Here is a 21,086-nt window from a genome sequence, read left to right on the forward strand (position 1 = left end):
GAGGTCTTGAACAAGTACTTCTCTTCAGTATTTACGAACGAGTGGGACCGTATTGTTGAAGAGGAGAGTGTGAAACGGACTGATAAGCTAGAAGAGATACCTGTTAGGAAGGAAGATGTGTTGGACATTTTGAACAACTTGAGGATAGACAAGTCCCCCGGGCCTGACGGGATATATCCTAGGATTATGTGGGAAGCAAGAGAGGAAATTGCAGTACCGTTGGCAATGATCTTCTCGTCTTCACTGGCAACGGGGGTGGTACCAGGGGACTGGAGAGTAGCGAATGTTGTGCCCCTGTTCAAAAAAGGGAATAGGGATAACCCCGGGAATTACAGGCCAGTTAGTCTTACTTCTGTGGTAGGCAAAGTAATGGAAAGGGTACTGAGGGATAGGATTTACGAGTATCTGGAAAGACACTGCTTGATTAGGGACAGCCAGCACGGATTTGTGAAGGGTAGGTCTTGCCTTACAAGTCTTATTGAATTCTTCGAGGAGGTGACCAAGCATGTGGATGAGGGTAGAGCAGTGGATGTAGTGTACATGGATTTTAGTAAGGCATTTGATAAGGTTCCCCATGGTAGGCTTATGCGGAAAGTCAGGAGGCATGGGATAGAGGGAAATTTGGCCAATTGGATAGAAAACTGGCTAACCGGTCGAAGGCAGAGAGTGGTAGTAGATGGTAAATATTCAGCATGGAGTCCAGTTACAAGTGGAGTTCCGCAGGGATCAGTTCTGGGTCCTCTGCTGTTTGTAATTTTTATTAATGACTTAGATGAGGGAGTCGAAGGGTGGGTCAGTAAATTTGCAGATGATACAAAGATAGGTGGAGTTGTGGACAGTGAGGAGGGCTGTTGTCGGCTGCAGAGGGACTCAGATATGATGCAGAGCTGGGCTGAGGAGTGGCAGATGGAGTTCAACCCTGCCAAGTGTGAGGTTGTCCATTTTGGAAGAACAAATAAGAATGCAGAATACAGGGTTAATGGTAGGGTTCTTGGTCAGGTGGAGGAACAGAGGGATCTTGGGGTCTATGTACATAGATCTTTGAAGGTTGCCACTCAGGTGGATAGAGTTTGTAAGAAGGCCTATGGAGTATTATCGTTCATTAGCAGAGGGATTGAATTCAAGAGTCGTGAAGTGATGTTGCAGCTGTACAGAACTTTGGTTAGGCCACAGTTGGAGTACTGTGTGCAGTTCTGGTCGCCTCACTTTAGGAAAGATGTGGAAGCTTTGGAGAGGGTGCAGAGAAGATTTACCAGGATGTTGCCTGGAATGGAGAGTAGGTCGTACGAGGATAGGTTGAGAGTTCTCGGCCTTTTCTCGTTGGAACGGCGAAGGATGAGGGGTGACTTGATAGAGGTTTATAAGATGATCAGAAGAATAGATAGAGTAGACAGTCAGAAACTTTTTCCCCGGGTACAACAGAGTGTTACAAGGGGACATAAATTTAAGGTGAAGGGTGGAAGGTATAGGGGAGATGTCAGGGGTGGGTTCTTTACCCAGAGAGTGGTGGGGGCATGGAATGCGCTGCCCGTGGGAGTGGTAGGTGGTAGAGTCAGATTCATTGGCGACCTTTAAGCGGCATTTGGATAGGTACATGGATGGGTGCTTAATCTAGGATAGAAGTTCGGCACAACATCATGGGCCGAAGGGCCTGTTCTGTGCTGTATTGTTCTATGTTCTATGTTCTAATATCCACCAGGCCATCATTCTCCTGGGTGAATATTGTGGGGACATGAGTTCAAATCTCACCATGGCAGCTGGCAGAATTTAAATTCAATTAATAAAATCTAGGATTGAAAACTATTCTCAGTGATGGTGGCCATGGCAGTCATCATTGGTTGTTGTAAAAAGCGAGTTCACTAATGTCCTTCAGGGAAGGAAACTGTCTTCCTTCCTTCGTCTGACCTACATGTGACTCCAGACCCACAGCAATGTGATTGGCACTTACCTGCCCTCTGAAATGGTTCTGGCAAGCCTTTCGGTTGAAGGACAACTGGGAAGGATAACAAATGCTGACCTGGCCAATGACGTTCGCCTTCCATGAAAGAATTAAAAGAGGTTAGGTACCTGAGGTGTAAGTTTGAAGTCAAATGTAGGCCCGAGCAAGTAATGGTCGCAAATTTCCTTCCGAAAGAATATTAATTAACCAGATGGCCTTTCACTGTCAGAAGCTTTTACATATTCAGTTTTATTTTTGTTTTTAAGATCCCTGTGGAAACAGGCCATTTGGCCCATTAAGTCCATACTAACCCTCCAAACAGCATCCTGTCCAGACCCACCCTCCTACCCTATCCCTGTAACCCTACATTTCCCACTGCTAACCCACCTGACCTGCACATCTTTGGTCTGTGGGAGGAAACCAGAGCACCTGGAGGAAACCCACGCAGACACAGAGAGAACGTACAAACTCCAAAGGTGGAATCGACACTGCTCCTGTGAGGCAGCAGTGCTAACCATTGAGCCACTGTGACACTCCTTCAACTTCTCTTACTGGCTGCTTCATATCTCTGCTGCTTTCTTTCAGGGTCAGTTGGAAACATTACGGCAGCTCTTCACCAAAGCTCTCTATGAGGACACCCTCAACCAGGTAAGCTACCAAATAACAACCTAACTGGATTAGCAACTGGGTGGTTTTACTAACCTAACCTAACAACTGAGCACAGCAAACTCAATAATCTCATCACATTAGCTTAGTAACCAAGCCAGTTTAACATAGCATCCTCAACTAACCAGTAATTGTCACGTGAGTATAGGATGTGACCTAACCAGATAAACTCAGTGAACTAACTGGGTTAACAGAATTGCTGAACTGGATAACTCAATAATCAATCTTGTGGATTTTCCCTGACAATGGATTTTAATCCTTTCTCTGTCTCTATCTCTCTCTCTCTCTCTCACTCTCTTGCCCCCTCCTCTGACCCCTGCCTGCACCCCCATCCTTCAACATCCCATCTCCTTCCTCTTCTCATTCTCACCTACTACTCACCTCATGCAATCACTGTCTCTCTCTCTCTCTCTCTCTCTCTCTCTCTCTCTCTCCCTCTCTCCCCCCCTCCCTTCTCCCTGGCACCCCATTCCCACCCCCCAAACTTGTCCTCACTCCCCCTCTCTCTTTTGCACACCCCTCCTCTCTCTCTCTCACACTCACCCCTCCCCTCTGCCCCATCTCTGTCATGCTCTCTCTCTCTCTCACTCCTGCTCTCTTTCTCTTGTACACTGTCTCTTTCCCGCCCTCGCACTCCCCCTCCTCCCCCAACTCTCATTCCTCTCCACTCTCCCTCCTACCTCTCTCCCCATCATGTGCCTCTCCTTTCATTCCTTCCCCCCCCACCCCCCTCATTCTCGCAGTGGTTCACTCCTGAGGGATTCCGCTCACTCTTCGCGTTGGTTGGAACCAATGGGCAAGGCATCGGGACCAGGTGGGTGGTGTCCCTGTGCGGCTGGGGATCTACTTACCCTCTGTGTTGTGGGGGTGGGGGGGGGGAGGTGGAAGCTCCTTTCCCCCGATCCCCCTGATCATTGGCTCCACGCCCACTGGAGTCAGTCAGATGTTGTGAGGCGAGACCCCAATGGTGGGGCTTGTCTGACTATTTGCAGTGACATCACAGGCCAGACCCATCAGTGCGGTCAATGGCAGTCCGGCCTGAATGAAGCCCGACTGACCACCCCTTCCTGAACTGAAAATGTGTTGCTGGAAAAGCGCAGCAGGTCAGGCAGCATCCAAGGAGCAGGAGAATTGACGTTTCAGGCATAAGCCCTTCTTCAGGAATGAGGAAAGTGTGTCCAGCAGGCTAAGATAAAAGGTAGGGAGGAGGGACTTGGGGGATGGGCGTTGGGAATGCGATAGGTGCATTCCCAACGCCCCACCCCCACCCTCCACCACCCTCCACCTATCGCATTCCCAACGCCCCTCCCCCACCCTCTGTCTATCGCATTCCCAACGCCCCTCCCCCACCCTCCATCTATCGCATTCCCAACGCCCCTCCATCTATCGCATTCCCAACGCCCCTCCACCTATCGCATTTCCAATGCACCTCCTCCCTACCTTTTATCTTAGCCTGCTGGACACACTTTCCTCATTCCTGAAGAAGGGCTTATGCCCGAAACGTCGATTCTCCTTCTCCTTGGATGCTGCCTGACCTGCTGCACTTTTCCAGCAACACATTTTCAGCTCTGATCTCCAGCATCTGCAGTCCTCACTTTCACCCCTTCCTGAAACCTCTCCCAGCTGAGACCACTCCCGATTCGTGGAACATTGCCTTGCTCAGTTGGTTCAGCTAAAGAAGTGCATTTGTATGACGCCATTCTCGACCTCTGATATCTGCTTCTCAAGGACAATATGGGATAGGAAGCAAACCCAGGTCCTGTCAGTTATGCCAAATGTGAATAAAACATACAATTTTGCAACAAATGAAGTATTTTTTAAAGTACAGTTACAGACGTAACTTGAAAATATGATCATCAATTTGTGCTTCCACACCATTGTGATAATTTTTTTTTGTCTTCCTGGTAAAGATTGTCTGAAGACATTGAGGAAGACTCATCTCTCTCTTTCTTCCAAGTAGTGACACCGATCATTTGTATCTACTCGTGAGGGTAGACCAGGCCTTTGTTGAATGCCTTCTCTGGCAGGTAGCTCCTCTGACAGTGCTGCACTCTCTCCACACTCCACCGGTGTGTCAGCCTGCTTTGTGGGCTCATGTTTGGAACTAAAAACCACAACCTTGAGTTGTGCAGATTGAGAGTTCAAATCCCAAGCTGACGTGAGATTGAATAGAAAGAGAGAGGCTTGGGTTTAGTCACAGTTCTGCTTCATCACTGGCCTACAAGTAACTCCAGTCCCATATCGTCTGTTTAACACATTAGGGGGCATTCGGATTAAGGTAGTTCAGAGGAATGATAAAGCTGAAAAGTGTCTCTGCTGGTGGGTGGGGGAGGGAGGGGAGAGGAGCAGGGGATAGCTGAAGTCCCCAACAATGTGACAGAAGTTTGCCTTCTTATCTGGCCTGTCCTGGGGTGCTGTTAACAAGCACACCTTCACACAATGGGCAGTACCAGTTCGAGACAAATAACAAGTTGTGGCTGTGTGCCAATTGAGTCGGTTATATATGATCCTCAGTGAGGATGTTCGGGTGATGCAGTCAAGGCAATGGGTGGAGAAACTATATATAGCAGCATCAATCCAGTCAAATAACAAGCAGCTGAATGACCACCTTTATGTTTTCCTATATAATGGATTTGAGGGGGTGAATGGCTACCTAGTGTGCCTACAGATGAGTTGATTATGTGTTTGATTTTCTGACAGCTCCTTGAGTCAGTGGGTCCATGGCTGTGATGCACTCCAGCTTCCTGCACAGGTGAGGGAAGAGCTGGATGCTTTCATAGACCAGCTGTACAAAGACATTGAGAAAGGTAGGAATGGTAGAGAACAGTGCCTTTCTGTACATCGCATGGTGTTCAGAGTTGGGGGGGGGGGGGGGGGAGGGGAGGAGGTGAGGGAAGGTGAGGGAGTGTGTGTGCGGGTGGGGGTGGGTTCACTGGAGGGAGTGTGTGTGTATAGGGCTGAGTGTGTGTGGGGGTGTGGAGTGCGAATGTGTGTTTGTGTGCATGTGTGTGCATTGAGTGTTGGGTATGGATATATAAGTGTGGGTGTGTATGTGTGCACGTGGAGTGTCTGCGCGCAGGTTCAGGCATGGAGTGTCTGCACGCGGTGTCTGGCATAGAGTGCCTGTACACGGGGTCGGGCATGGCGTGCCTCTGTGCGCAGGGTCGTACTAATTCTGGATTGACCCATGAGAGGGAACATCTTTTGTGCATTCATCTTGTCAACACTACTCAGGATCTTATTCACCTCTGTCAAGTTACCCCTCACTCTTCTAAATTCCAGTGGAAACAACACAGTCTGTTCAACTTTTTCTCATAAGACAACCCACTCATCCCCAGTACTAATCTGATATACTGCCTCTGAACCACCTCCCATACATTTGCATCCTTTATATAAAGTGACAAAAGGTGTACAGTATTCAAGTGGGTCTCAACAATGCCCTGAATAACTAACTTTTATATTCAGTTCCTGTCATAATAACATACTACGTTCCCACCTGCCAGACTTTTACTCACCTGTCAGTTTGCACCTTCTTTATGTTGTCCTCACAAGAGCACCGTGTTTTTGCAGCCCTCATCTAGGTCATTGATGTAAATAGTGAAAAGGTGAGGCCCCTGAAGTTTCCACTCATCACATCCTCCCAATCTGAAAAAGACCCATTTATGCACACTCTGTTTTCTGACAGCCAGCCAATATTCTATCCATGCTAATACGTTAGCCCCTATTTTAGGTTCTCCACGGGAGGCTATTGTACAAAATACAGAGGCATGGGATCGAGGGTAAGTTGGCAGTATGGATCAGAAATTGGCTAGCTGAAAGAAGACAGAGGGAGGTGGTTGATGGGAAATGTTCATCCTGGAGTTCAGTTACTATTGGGGTATCGCAAGGATCTGTTTTGGGTCCACTGTTGTTTGTCATTTTCGTAAATGACCTGGATGAGGGCATAGAACAATATGTTAGTAAATTTGCAGATAATACTAAGGTCGGTGGAGTTGTGGATAGTGCTGAAGGATGTTGCAGGTTACAGAGGGACATAGATAAGCTGCAGAGCTGGGCTGAGAGGTGGCAAATGGAGTTTAATGTGATTAGATTAGATTACTTACAGTGTGGAAACAGGCCCTTTGGCCCAACAAGTCCACACCGCCCCGCCGAAGCGCAACCCACCCATACTCCTACATTTACCCCTTACCTAACACTATGGGCAATTTAGCATGGCCAATTTTCCTGACCTGCACATCTTTGGAGTGTGGGAGGAAACCAGAGCACCCAGAGGAAACCCACGCAGACAGTGGGAGAACGTGCAAACTCCACACAGTCAGTCGCCTGAGGCGGGAATTGAACCCAGGTCTCTGACGCTGTGAGGCAGCAGTGCTAACCACTGTGCCACCGTGCCGCCCACGGTGGAAAAGTGTGAGGTAGTTCACTTCAGAAGAAGTAACAGGAATGCAGAGTACTGGGCTGATGGTAAGATTCTTGATAGTGTAGACGAGCAGAGATCTCAGTGTCCATCTACATGGATCCCTGGAAGTTGCCACCCAGGTTGGCAGGGTTGTTAAGAAGGTACATGGTGTGTTAGGTTTTATTGGAAGAGGGATTGAGTTTCGGAACCATGAGATCATACTGTGGCCACATTTTGGAGTATTCCGTACAGTTCTGGTCACAGCATTATAGGAAGGAAATGGAAACTTTGGAAAGGATTCAGAGGTGATTTGCTAGGATGTTGCCTGGTATGGAGGGAATGCCTTATGAGGAAAGGCTGAGGGACTTGAGGCTGTTTTTGTTAGAGAGAAGGTTGAGAGATGACTTAATTGGGACATATAAGATAATCAGAGAGTTAGATAGGGTGGACAGTGAGAGCCTTTTTCCGAGGATGGTGATGGCTAGCACAAGGGGACATAGCTTTAAATCGAGGGGTGATAGATATAGGACAAATGTCAGAAATAGTTTATTTACTCCAAGAGTAGTAGGGGCATGGAACATGCTGCCTGCAACAGTGGTAGACTCACCAACTTTAAGGGCATTTTTTAAAATGGTCATTGGATAAACATATGGATGAAAATGGAATAGTGCAGGTTAGACCAGCTTCAGATTGGCTCCAACAGGTCAGCACAACATCGCGGGCAGAAGGGCCTGTACTGTGCTGGAATGTTCAATGTTCTATTCTGCATTGTCTGTAAGATATGATTCCATGTGACTCTCAGAAAGTTGCTTAACTTGTCTGCCAGATAGTTCCCCTAGTTTTGGTACAGTGTAGTGATTGCAATAAGGTCAGCCAGGTGGACATCACAGAATATGAGTCCCCTGAAAGGGGCTGTCAATGTGGTCCAATCAAGGAGCCCTGGATGACAGATATAAACAGGAGCGTCAAAGGTTCTGAAAAAAAAAATAAACAGGAGGATCGGCCATCCTGTTCATTCAGTGCTGGCACTGACGAAGCTAGGTCAGTGTCAAGGCCTCTCCAAGTGTCAATAAAGGGTGATTTGGTGACAGAATACTGTGGTGTTATTTCAGCTACTACCCCAGATGTTAGTACAGTGGTCTTTGCAAGGAGGTATCCAGTGCTTCTCTACAATGTGTTTGTGGTTTTTATTTTTAATTATTCATGCACAGAATAAGGGTGTCACGGCATTTATTTCCCATCCCTAATTGCCTCGAGCGCAGTTAAGAGTCAAACAGGTTACTGTGGGGTCATGAGGGTACTCTTACTTCCAGAGTTTTATTGAATTCAAATTCCACAGTGAGCAGGATTTGAACCCCAGGTCCCCAGAATATTATCTAGGTCTCTGAAGTAATAGACTAGTGATGATGCCACTAGGCCATTGCCTTCCTCAGGTGTGTGTTTGTGGATTGTATACATTTGTGTCGTGTTTGTATATCTGTCATGCAGTCTGAGAGTAGGCAGTGTTTTGGGGAAAAGGGTTTTTTTTCTCATGGGTTATGGGTATCAATGGCAAACCTGGCATTTATTGCCTGTTCCCTGAACTGAATGGCTTGCTGGGCCATTTCAGACTACACTTTGGAGTCAACCACATGTGGGTTCACATTGTAGACCAGATGGCATAAGGACGGCAAGTTTCCTAGAGGGACGAGAGAGCCAGGTGGGTGTTTATGACAATCGACAGAGGTTACATGAGCACCATTTGGCTAGCTTTTTATTCAAGATTTTTAATTGATTTCAAACATCACCTTCTGCCAAGATGGATTCGAACTCTCAGCCCCGGTATACTAGCCCAGATTGGACGATTACCAACCCAGTGACATTACCACTGCATCACTAATGCAAGTGTGTGTGTGATGTGGGTATATATTGTGGCTGTGCATGTCAAGTGTCATGTATGTGTGACCAGTGTTAGCAAGATTCCTTTGTTTTCAGCGCTTCAGTAATTATTGACCTGTCTGCGCTCATCCCATTCAGTATGTGGCCAGAGTGCACCAGAGACGATGCTCCCATCTGTACCTGCCTCCCTGTGACATCCACATCCTGAGCATACGGTAGGGGTGGAGCTCCCTCCAAGCCACTCGCCATCCTGGCTTGGCCGTTACTTCTCTGTTGCTGGGTCAAAATCCTGGAATTCCCTCTCTAAGGGCATTCTACACCAACCCACTGGTTCAAAAAGATACCATCCCAAGAGCAACTAGGGATGGCCAATAATGCCAACTGCCAGCCAGTGATGCCCATAAACCCATGAGATAATTGTATCTTCTCTGCTCTTCTGAGATGAGATGGAGTTCTGGGTGTGCAGGGAGGTGCAGACCTTGTCTCCATGAGGCCTGTGTTGTTCCTTTGAAAAAGGTCATGCAATTAGTCCCAACCCCCTGCTGTTTCCCCATGACCCTGTAGGTTTTCTGCACTTTCTGAGTATTGCAACTTTCTCACAGAAGTTAGTATTGAAACTGCATCTGGCTCCCTTTCTGTAGGTGCATTCCAGATCTCAGCCACATGCTGAGTTTCTCTTTGTCTCTCTGCTTCTTCTGCCAATCACATTAAACCTGTGCCTTTGTGTGGACCCTGCAAACTGCTATGCCTTCATCACTTTATTAAAGTACCCCTTTATAGTTTATACACCTCCAAGAGATGTGATGGTCTCTCTTGCAAGGGAGCAGTTCCAGCTTCTCTAGTACAGAATTGTAAAATTCACCGGAGTCCCACTCTCTAACTCAGTCCACATACCTCAGCAATTGTTTCCCTTCCTAACTGGAATCCATCAGCCCCCCAGCCCCGGTGCGGTTGTTGGAGCTCGTGTTCTCAACTTGGTGTTGAGGTTGAGTGGCCAGCTGAAGGGGGAGCAGGAAAAAAGAAATCACTGGAGTGATATGTTTTGTTCTTCCGCAGAGAGTGGGGAATTCCTGAACTGCGAGGGATCTGGCCTGTACGTGCTGCAAAGCTGCTGTAAGTAACTAGGATCCAGGACAGAAGCACAACAGGGACAGCATACTTAACCACAGGCATCGATTTCCTATCAACGTTAAGTGAAGCATACAACATTGCAAGCAAGGAATTAACACAGTGCTCTGGCGAGGAAAGGTTAATGGGTGACACTGCGAGAACTGGATTATAATAACAAAGATACAGCTTAACTTTTTGTGGCTTTAGTCTGTATCTAACCCTGTGCTGTCCCTGTCCTGGGAGTGTTTGATGGAGACAGTGTAGAGGGAGCTTTACTCTGTATCTAACCCCGTGCTGTCCCTGTCCTGGAAGTGTTTGATGGAGACAGTGTAGAGGAAGCTTTACTCTGTATCTAACCTCGTGCTGTCCCTGTCCTGGGAGGGTTTGATGGGGATAGTGTAGAGGGAGCTTTACTCTGTATCTAACCCCGTGCTGTCCCTGTCCTGGAAGTGTTTGATGGAGACAGTGTAGAGGGAGCTTTACTCTGTATCTAACCCTGTGCTGTTCCTGTCCTGGGAGGGTTTGATGGAGACAGTGTAGAGGGAGCTTTACTCTGTATCTAACCTCGTGCTGTCCCTGTCCTGGGAGGGTTTGATGGGGATAGTGTAGAGGGAGCTTTACTCTGTATCTAACCCCGTGCTGTCCCTGTCCTGGAAGTGTTTGATGGAGACAGTGTAGAGGGAGCTTTACTCTGTATCTAACCCTGTGCTGTCCCTGTCCTGGGAGGGTTTGATGGAGACAGTGTAGAGGGAGCTTTACTCTGTATCTAACCCCATGCTGTCCCTGTCCTGGGAGGGTTTGATGGGGATAGTGTAGAAGGAGCTTTACTCTGTATCTAACCCTGTGCTGTCCCTGTCCTATGAGTGTTGATGGGGATAGTGTAGACGGAGCTTTACTCTGTATCTAACCCTGTGCTGTCCCTGTCCTGGGAGTGTTTGATGGGGACATTGTAGGAAGATTTTTAGGTCGGTGCAGACTCAAAGAGTGAAATGGCACCCCGCTATATTGTACGGTTTCTATGAAAGAAAGGTCTTCTGTTTGCATGCACTATCCCTGCTCCCTTGACAACTTTAACATTTGACCTTCCTCTGTAGGTAATCATAGCTGTGACCCCAATGCTGAAACCTCCTTCCCAGAGAACAACTTCCTCCTTTACTTGACTGCGCTCCGAGATATAAAAGCAGGAGAGGTAAGGCTTGGCCACAGGAACTGACTTTTTTTACCCTGCAGCACTTGTGCTTGTATGTAACTAGACCAACCTGCCTGGGGATAGTGTGGCTTCTGTCTCATGCTGCAGGTGAGAGAGTGGACAGGGAGGTTGCAACTAGTCCAATTCCCCACTGCTAAAGTGTAAACAGGTCAGATGTTGAATTTGCTAATGGTACCTTGTGCAGGAAGAGGTCACTTCCTTTATTAAGCCTGTGCTGGTTCTTTTAAAGTGCTGTTAAATTAACCCTCTCTCTTCCCTTAAAGTGATAAAAGGGCACGTTAGTCAGAAACCTCAAGTCAGCCATCTCATTCCATCTTAGAGCTGTCTAGCACAGAAACAAACAACCCATCCATACTGACCAGATATCCTAAATTAATCTCGTCCCATTTGCCCTTGGCTCATATCCCCCTAAACCCTTTCTATTCATATACCCATCCAGATGCCTTTTAAATGTTACAATTGTACCAGCCTCCACCACTTCCTCTGGCAGCTCATTCCATACACACACCACCCTCTGTGTGTAAAAGTTGGCATGCTGTCTCTGTCTCTGTCAATCTCTCTCTCTCTCTCTCTGTCACTCTCTGTCTCCCTCTCTCTCTCTCTCTCTCTCTCTCTCTCTCTCTCTCTCTCTCTCTCTCTCTCTCTCTCTCACTCACGCTCACACTCTCTCTGTCACGCTCTCTGCCTGTCACGCTTTCTCTGTCTCTCCTTTGCCCCTCTCTGGTTCTCTCTCCCACTTCCTTTCTCTCTCTCTTTGTCTCACCATGGGTTCAGTCTCATGCTGGTGGCATGTTCTCTGTTCTTCACCTTGCCGATGAATGTGTGACTCTGCAGAGATTATCAGTTTGCTTCCACCCAAATCTCTTTATGGACTCTCCTTCCTCACTGTCAGTATTCAGCCTCAACACCGAGGTCGCCGTTCTTCCTGACCTTGTCCAGAACCTACAGGGATCAGTGGAGCCAACCTCTAATTGAATGGCAAAACGGGCTTGAGGGGCTGAATGGCCTCCTTTTCCAGGAAAGGACTGCAGGGGATGTGTTTGTATGTGTACATTGTGTATTCATCAATATCCCACACACAGCGACAGAGAGTGGGGTACGTGAGAGGATGGCAGCCATGGAATTGATGGTTGATGTGTCTTTTTCACAGGAAGTGTGCATCACGTACTTGGACTGCTGTCAGCGAGATCGGAGCAGGCACACACGGCACAGGATCCTCCGGTACTGCGCCTCATTCCACAATCCTGACACTGCCTTTCGATGATGCCTGACCCTACCATCACCAACTTCACCCCCATGTCGTGAACCCCACCTTTCACTGTCTCTCCCCCAGCTTCTTGCTCCCTTCCCCTTTACCCCACCTTCCAGTCAGCACAGGACTACTTCAAAAACATGTTACTTTTCGTCATAGTGTAATACAGCCCAGGGGCAGGTCATTCAGCCCATCAAGCCTGTGCCAACTCTTTGAGAAAGTGGTTTAATTCAGGCCCACTCTTCACACTAACAGCTCTGCAGTTTCCTCCATTTTTGAGTATTCCTCCCCTTCCCATTTAAAAGGCATCAGCTTCACCACTCACTGATGGTGTCCTGTTCCTCCAGATTGCACTGAGCTTCATTCTGACCACGGGCAAGTCTCAGAGTGACAATGTCGAGTCATTTTATGACATGGAAAGAGGCCATTTGCTCTATCAAGTCTAACCACAGAGCAGCCCAGTCATTCCTCCTTCCCCCACTTGGTCCACACAGACCTTGACATTAATTTCTCTCAAATACCTGGGAGACCGTAGGAAGACGTAGGAACGGAAGTAGGCCATTCACCCTATCGAGTCTGCCCCGCCATTCAGTGAGACCATAGCTGCTCTGATAATCCTTAACTCCTCTTTCTGCGTTTTCCCCATCACCCTTGATCCCCTTACAAATTAAAAATCTGTCTGAACCTTGAATATATTGACTGACCTCACCTCGACAGCCTTCTGTGGTAAACAATTCCACAGGTTCCCTCCCTTCTGAGAGAACAAATTCTTCCTCGTCTTTGTCTTAAATGTGCAAGCCATTAATCCAAGATTATACCATCTGGTCCTCGGGGAAACAACCCGGTAGGTTCCATATCCACCCTGTCAAGTCCTCAAAGAAGCTTGTCTGTTTCAATGAGATCACCTGTCATCCTTCTCAACTCCAATGAGTACAGACCGACCCTACTCAACATCGCCTCATTAGACAGTCCCTCCCTACCCAGTATCAATCGAGTGAACCCTCTCTGGACTGCCTCCAATGCTGAAATATCTCTCCTTCGATAAGGGACCCAGAACTGTTCGCAGTATTCCAGCTGTGGGCTGACTAGCACCTTGTATAGTTTCAGCAAAATCTCCTTACGTTTATACACCATTCCCTTTGAAATAAAGGCCAACATTCCATTTGTCTTCCCAACTACTCTCTAAACACGAGCTCTAGTTTTTGTGATTCATGAATGAGGACTCCCTAATCCGCCTTAATGTAGTTGTCTGCACTCTTTCTCCATTTAAATAATACTCAGCTCCTCCATTCTTCCTGCTAATCTCTCATTTTTCCACATGACACTCCTCCTGCCAGGTTTTTGCACAATGCCGAATCTGCCTCTGTCCCTCTGGACACTCTGTCATGGTACAAAAAGAGGTCATTTGGCCCATCAAGTCTACACTTGTTCTCCACCTCCCTCAGCCCATCATGGGCTTCAGATTTCTGTTCTGTACCACTGGCTGCTTAAGATTTTCCCTCACGTTTGTACCCAAACTGTTAAATCCCTGCCCTCCAGTCTTTGTTCCATTGGTTAATAGGAAGAGCTTTTCTTTTCTTGTCAACCTCCCTAAGCCTGCTTTAATGATGTACCTTTGTCTCACATCCTCCCTCGACTGCCTTTGCTTCAAGGACACAGCCCCACCATCTCCAGTGAGCCTTGGACCTGAACCTCCAGCTGCCCTGGATTACTTCTGGTTAATCTCGTATGCTCCCCCTCAAAGATCCTTCTTTCTGTGCCTCTGTTACCAGCCACTGAGATACAGCCCCACTATTCCCAAGTCATCTGACAAGTTAGACATTAATTAAATTACTCAAGGACTCCAGTTTACCTGCTTGAAAACACTGACCAGGTTTCTGTACTTAAAAAGAAACTACTATTTATTACAAATCAATGGATTTCAATGCAGAGAAATGTGAGGCCGTGCATTTTGATAGAAGAAACATGAAGAGACAGTACAGGTTCAATGATTCAACTTTGAAGGAACTACAGGGATATAACGACCTCGGGGTTCATGTGTATAATTCTCTGAACTACGTTAGGGCGGATTAGGGGGGTCCTCATTCATGAAGCACCTGGTGGAAACCCACGCGCACACGGGGAGAATGTGCAAACTCCACACAGACAGTCGCCCGAGCCTGGGTCCCTGGCATTGTGAGGCAGCGGTGCTACCCACTGAGCCACACGGCAGGGTAGGATCCTGGGATTTATAAATTGAGGCAAGGGAAGTGATGCTACACCCCTACAAGTCATTGGTCAGACCAAATTTGGAATATTGTGTTCAGTTCTGGACACCTTATTTAAGGAAGGATGTTAAAGCCCTGGGGAGAGTTCAAAGGAGGTTTACCAGAATGATACCAGGAATGAAAAATTTTAGATATAAAGAAAGATTAGTGAGATTAGACTTATTCTTCTTAGAGCAGCGAAGATTAAGAGATAACCTTATTGAGGTGTTGAAAATTATGAACAGTTTTGACATAGTGAAGAAGGATATTCTGTTTCCACTAGTTGGTGTGTCAGTAACTAGGGCTCACAGTTTCAAGATTGTCAGCAAGAGAGCTCGGAGTGAGATAAGGAGAAACCCCCTTCTATACTCAGAGACTTGTTAGGATTTGGAATGTGCTCCCTGGGAGAGTGGTGGAGGCGGATTCCATCAGAGATTTCAAAAGAGAACTGGATATATAACTGAAAGGGATGAAGATAGAGGGCTACAGAGACAGGGCTGGAGAGTGGGACTAGCTTTAAGGAGTTAGTACAGACACAATAGGTGGAATGGCCTCCTTCTGGGCTGGAAAACTCTTAAATCAGTTTTGACCACAGGCAAACAAAACATGAATGCTCAACTTATAATTTTTATTCATTGCACCACTTTCTTAAACCCTTACATACGCATGCAATCAGACAGACAAGTAAGTAAATGTGAATGTTACAGATAAAGTACAAGACATTGGAGGATTGTGGTGCGATTTCACCAGTCCATAGGATTTTTCAAAGTGTCCTTTTACTTCTTTCCAAATCCTTCCAGGTCTTTACTAAAGGCACTGGGTGGTTGGCACAGAAATTGTTAGAGGGAATAGTTTACAGCAAATGAGTGGAGGGGATAGCTAGCTATCCTTCAGCTGTAGGTTACCTCACTGCAGAAGAGATGCTGTCTTTTTATAGTCTGGAGGCTTTCTGCTGCTTTATTGTTCACACCCAAGTTGGTTATCAGTAAGTTGGTGTCATGTTGATGATTCACGGCTGGTCTTGAGTGAGAAACCAGTTAACAGTCTGTCTCTGGGCAAAACCTGAACACAGACCCACAGTGCCTTGGGGCACAAACATCTTCCCAAAGCTTTACTCAACTCCTCTCCCACTGCTGGAACAAAGCAACCATCTAAATGCAACTCTCAGTGCGTTACAGTGTTAGCGTTTTTAAAACTGCAACATCTTTTTCTGCAGTTTCCTTAGTTTAAAGCAGTATTCTTTCCCCATATAGGACCACAATGTAAAAATAAAGACAAATAAAAAAATGCGGTCTTTACACTTCCCAACACATGTTGGGACCACAATTGTTTACAATTTACATTGATGATTTGGAGTTGGGGACCATGTGTAGTGTGACAAGGTTCACAGATGACACTAAGATGAGTGACAGCAAAGTGTGCAGAGGACACAAGGTTCAGTGAGTGGGCAGAGGTCTGGCAGATGGAGTACGATGTTGGTAATTGTGAGATTATCCATTTCAATCAGAATAACAGCAAAATGGACTATTATTTCAATGGTGAAAAATTGCAGCACGCTGCTGTGCAGAGGGACCTGGGTGCCTTGTGCATGAATCACAAACATTGGTTTACAGGTGCAGCAAGTAATAAAGAAGACAAATGGAATATTGTCCTTCATTGCTAGAGGGATGGAGTTTAAAAACAGGGAGGTTATGCTGCAGCTGTATAGGGTGCTGCTGGTGAGGCCACACCTGGAGTACTGTGTATAGTTTTGGTTTTCTTACTTGAGAAAGGATGTACTGGCACTGGAGGGGGTGCAGAGGAGGTTCACAAGGTTGATCCTGGAATTAAGAGGAATGGCTTATGAGGAGAGATTGAGTAGACTGGGATTTTACCCACTGGAATTTAGAAGAATGAGGGGAGAATTTTATAGGAACATATAAAATTATGATGGGAATAGATAAGATAGAAGCAGGGAGGTCATTTCTACTGGGGGGTGAAACCAGAGCTAGGGGACATCGCCTCAAAATAAGGGGGAGCAGATTTAGGACGGAGCTGAGGAGGAACGTCTTCACCCAAAGGGTTATGAATCTGTGGAATTCCCTGCCCAGTGAAGGAGTTGGGGCTACCTCGTTCAATGTTCTGAAGGTAAACAGATTTTTGAACAGTAAAGGAATTTAGGGTTATGGTGAGCGGGTGGGTAAGTGGAGCTGAGGCCGTGAGAAGATCAGCCATGATCTTATTAAATGGTGGAGCAGGCTCGAGGGGCCAGGTGGGCTACTCCTGCCCCTAGTTCATATAGAACATAGAAAAATACAGCGCAGTACAGGCCCTTTGGCCCTCGATGTTGCACCGATCCAAGCCCACCTAACCCACACTAACCCACTATCCTCCATATACCTATCCAATGCCTGTTTAAATGCCCATAAAGAGGGAGAGTCCACCACTGCTACTGGCAGGGCATTCCATGAACTCACAACCCGCTGAGTAAAGAATCTACCCCTAACATCTGCCCTATACCTACCACCCCTTAATTTAAAGCTATGCCCCCTCGTAATAGCTGACTCCATACGTGGAAAAAGGTTCTCATGGTCAACCCAATCTAAACCCCTAATCATCTTGTACACCTCTATCAAATCACCCCTAAACCTTCTTTTCTCCAATGAAAACAGCCCCAGGTGCCTCAGCCTTTCCTCATACGATCTTCCTACCATACCAGGCAACATCCTGGTAAACTTCCTCTGCACTCGTTCCAATGCCTCCACATCCTTCCTGTAGTATGGCGACCAAAACTGCACACAATACTCCAGATGTGGCCGCACCAGAGTCTTATACAACTGCAACATGACCTCAGGACTACGGAACTCAATTCCTCTACCAATAAAAGCCAGTACGCCATATGCCTTCTTCACCGCACTATTTACCTGGGTGGCAACTTTCAGAGATCTGTGTACATGAACACCAAGAACCCTCTGCTCATCCACACTACCAAGTATCCGACCATTAGCCCAGTACCCCATCTTTTTGTTACTCTTCCCATAGTGAATCACCTCACACTTACCCACATTGAACTCCATTTGCCACCTTTCTGCCCAGCTCTGCAGCTTATCTATGTCCCGTTGTAACCTGCCACATCCTTCCTCACTGTCAACAACTCCACCGACTTTCATATCATCCGCAAACTTGCTCACCCAACCTTCTAACCCCTCCTCCAGGTCATTTATAAAAATGACAAACAGCAATGGTCCCAAAACAGATCCTTGCGGAACACCGCTAGTAACTGCACTCCAAGATGAACCTTTACCATCAACTACTACCCTCTGTCTTCTTCCAGCCAGCCAATTCCTAATCCAAACCTCCAACTCAACCTCAATGCCATACCTCCGTATTTTTTGTAGTATACTCGATTAGTGGTGCTGGAAGAGCACAGCAGTTCAGGCAGCATCCAACAAGCAGCGAAATCGACGTTTCGGGCAAAGGCCCTTGCTGATGAAGGGCTTTTGCCCGAAACGTCGATTTCGCTGCTCGTTGGATGCTGCCTGAACTGCTGTGCTCTTCCAGCACCACTAATCCAGTATTTGGTTTTCAGCATCTGCAGTCATTGTTTTTACCTTGTTGATTTTTTGCAGTAGCCTACCATGGGGGACCTTATCAAACGCCTTACTAAAATCCATATATACCACATCTACCGCTTTACCCTCGTCCACCTCCTTAGTCACCTTCTCAAAGAACTCAATAAGGTTTGTGAGGCACGACCTGCCCTTCACAAAACCATGCTGACTGTCCTTGATCACATTATTCCTATCCAGATGTTCATAAATCCTATCCCTTACAATTCTCTGTAAGACTTTGCCCACAACAGATGTGAGACTCACCTGCCTCTCGTTATTAGGGTTATCCCTACTCCCCTTCTTGAACAAGGGAACCACATTTGCTATCCTCCAGTCTTCTGGCACTATTCCTGTAGACAACGAGGACATAAAAATCAAGGCCAATGGCTCTGAATCTCCTCCCTTGCTTCCCAGAGAATCCTAAGATAAATGCCATCAGGCCCAGGGGACTTATCTATTTTCACCCTTTCCAGAATTTCCAACACTTCTTCCCTACATACCTCAAAGCCATCCATTCTAATTAATTGTGACTCAGTATTCACATCGGCAATAATGTCCTGTTCCTGAGTGAATACTGACGAAAAGTATTCATTCAGTGTCTCCCCAATCTCTTCAGCCTCCACATGCAACTTCCCACTACTATATGTTCTTGTGTTGCCAAGACTGGACACAATACCAGAGTTGAGGATCTGACCAGAGCTTCAGAAACATTTTGCTCCCACAGCAGGCACAGCATGGATTAGATACACTGTAAAGGGAGTTTAACTCTATCCAATCGCATGCTGTTCCTGTCCTGGGAGTGTTTGATGGGGGACAGTGTTGAGAGAGCTTTACACTGTATCTAACCCCATGCTGTCCCTGTCCTGGGAGTGTTTGATGGGGACAGTGTAGAGGGAACTTTACTCTGTACCTAACCCCGTGCTGTCCCTATCCTGGGAGTATTTGATGGGGACAGTGTGGAGGGAGCTTTGCTCTGTATCTAACCCTGTGCTGTCCCTGTCCTGGGAGTGTTTGATGGGGGATGTGTGGAGGGAGCTGTATGCTGTATGTAACCCCGTGCTGTACATGGGAGAGTTTAGGTTATATCTGAAATCTTTTTTATTTTTGAAGGGAGAATTATCTGTTCGTCTGCTCCTGTCCGAAATGTGTGGCTCAGGCCGCTGACCCTGACCTGACCTCAGACGAAGAAGAGGAGATTGAAGCTGATGCTGAAAGTGCTGAGCTGGAAGATGAGATGACCGATGTGTAAGGCAGTGACTGGGCACAGGGTTCCACAGAAACATGGCTGTGCCAGAGGCCCTTTACCAACAATGCAATAACCACAGCTAGACATCATTATCACACATACACATGTGCACACACTCACACACACACACACACACAAAGGAAATACAAATCCGTACAAGCACTGGGCAGGCTGGTTCCTCAATCACGCCAGTTGCTTCATGTGAGTGAGGAAGATTGTTGCTGTTTTGGGGAGGGGGTTGTTGTTCAAGGGGGCAGTCTCCTGTTCCCCATGAGCACAGCCTTCCATTACCTTCTCCTCCTGCAAAATTGTCACCTTCTGATGTCTGCCTTCTTGCCCCCCTCCATGCCCCCTGTGCTGGTGGGTGTAATCAGAATCTGTGCCATAAACACCTCTGTGACGGCAGCCCTGTGATATACAATGACAGACCAGGCTTGGAGGGGATGGGGTGGGGAGGGTCAGCGAGGAACAGCCAGGGACTGACGTTTTGAGTTTCGATCACTGTTGGGTGATCCCTCTTGCCAAGTGAGTCGACACAGCCTGAAGCATTGCATTCCCCTCAATGCTGCCTCCCCTCCCCCAGTGGGATAGCCTTTCCATCAACACCCTGTCTTGGTAGATGCTGGATGAGATTACAAAGAGGTGGCCAGTAGATCCCTGAGCCTATTCCCCAGCCCAACCAGCACCTCCATGAAGGTGAAAGCAAGGGTTCAGGCCAGAGAGCTTAGAGGGCAGGTTATAGTTGTATTAAATTCTGGTGTAACATGCACTCTCTCCAGCTGCAAGAGAATTATTTTAAATGGATCTAAAGTCCAGTTGGCTCCAGTTTAGCTGATGTGCTGAGAGACAACAGCTGGTTACAGTGTGCTGTGTGAGAATGTGATTTCTGATGTTTGCATTTTGTTGCTGTCGAGTTTGTGTGTGGGGGTTCCTGACTTGGTGTGGGACTGCATGTGTGGGTGGGGGGGGAGAGGGAGATGGGCAGGGGCTGAGTAGTTCTCTGTCTTGGTTCGTGTTCTGTTTGGGTGGATGTGGGGGTGTGTGTACGTCTGTCTCAGTGTGGATTGTCTGTATGTGTGGGATTGTGTGTGTGTGTGTAACACACACACACATACACACACATCTCTTGCTGTGGGATGTTTGTCTCTTTCTGTGTCTGTTCCACTATCTGCCTTAGGGATAAGGTAGCTGTCTCTAGTGCCTGGGTCTTTTTAACTCCACACGAGGGAGTGAGACTGTCTGTCTGCCAATCTATTGCTGGGCCTACAGTAACCTGTGAGCTGCTCCTCAGTGGCCCAGAGTCCTGACATGTTCCTATTCATGGCCTACCTGTCTGTCTGTGTTTGTCTCTCTCTCTCTCTGTCCTCCCTGCACAGTGACAGGACACAGTGGAGTCAGACATTGTATGTGGGCAATTCATTGATGTGATTGCTTTATGTAGGTCATTGCAGCAAAAGGCTGTTTGGCCCATCTGGTCCTTCCTGCTGTTCATGGTCCTCACCAGCCTTTTCCCAATTCTCTGTCTCCCTTCATTGGTGATTCCCCTGAGT

General features: G+C 47.2%; 1 protein-coding gene across 2 annotated transcripts in view; it reads left to right on the forward strand.

Annotated features, from left to right (window-relative positions):
- smyd5 (SMYD family member 5) overlaps positions 1 to 19,673 on the forward strand; it is a 42,330-nt gene extending 22,657 nt beyond the window's left edge. For both annotated transcript variants that reach the window (XM_072578053.1, XM_072578063.1), the window contains exons 7-13: positions 2,525 to 2,587; positions 3,349 to 3,419; positions 5,306 to 5,412; positions 9,939 to 9,995; positions 11,087 to 11,181; positions 12,353 to 12,423; positions 19,401 to 19,673. In XM_072578053.1, the coding sequence (XP_072434154.1) occupies positions 2,525 to 2,587; positions 3,349 to 3,419; positions 5,306 to 5,412; positions 9,939 to 9,995; positions 11,087 to 11,181; positions 12,353 to 12,423; positions 19,401 to 19,539 (603 nt within the window). In that variant the 3' untranslated portion in view covers positions 19,540 to 19,673. The remainder of the gene's footprint in view (positions 1 to 2,524; positions 2,588 to 3,348; positions 3,420 to 5,305; positions 5,413 to 9,938; positions 9,996 to 11,086; positions 11,182 to 12,352; positions 12,424 to 19,400) is intronic.
- Positions 19,674 to 21,086: the final 1,413 nt, after the last annotated feature.

Source organism: Chiloscyllium punctatum, chromosome 1 (assembly GCF_047496795.1).
Source record: "Chiloscyllium punctatum isolate Juve2018m chromosome 1, sChiPun1.3, whole genome shotgun sequence".
Taxonomy (NCBI): domain Eukaryota; kingdom Metazoa; phylum Chordata; class Chondrichthyes; order Orectolobiformes; family Hemiscylliidae; genus Chiloscyllium; species Chiloscyllium punctatum.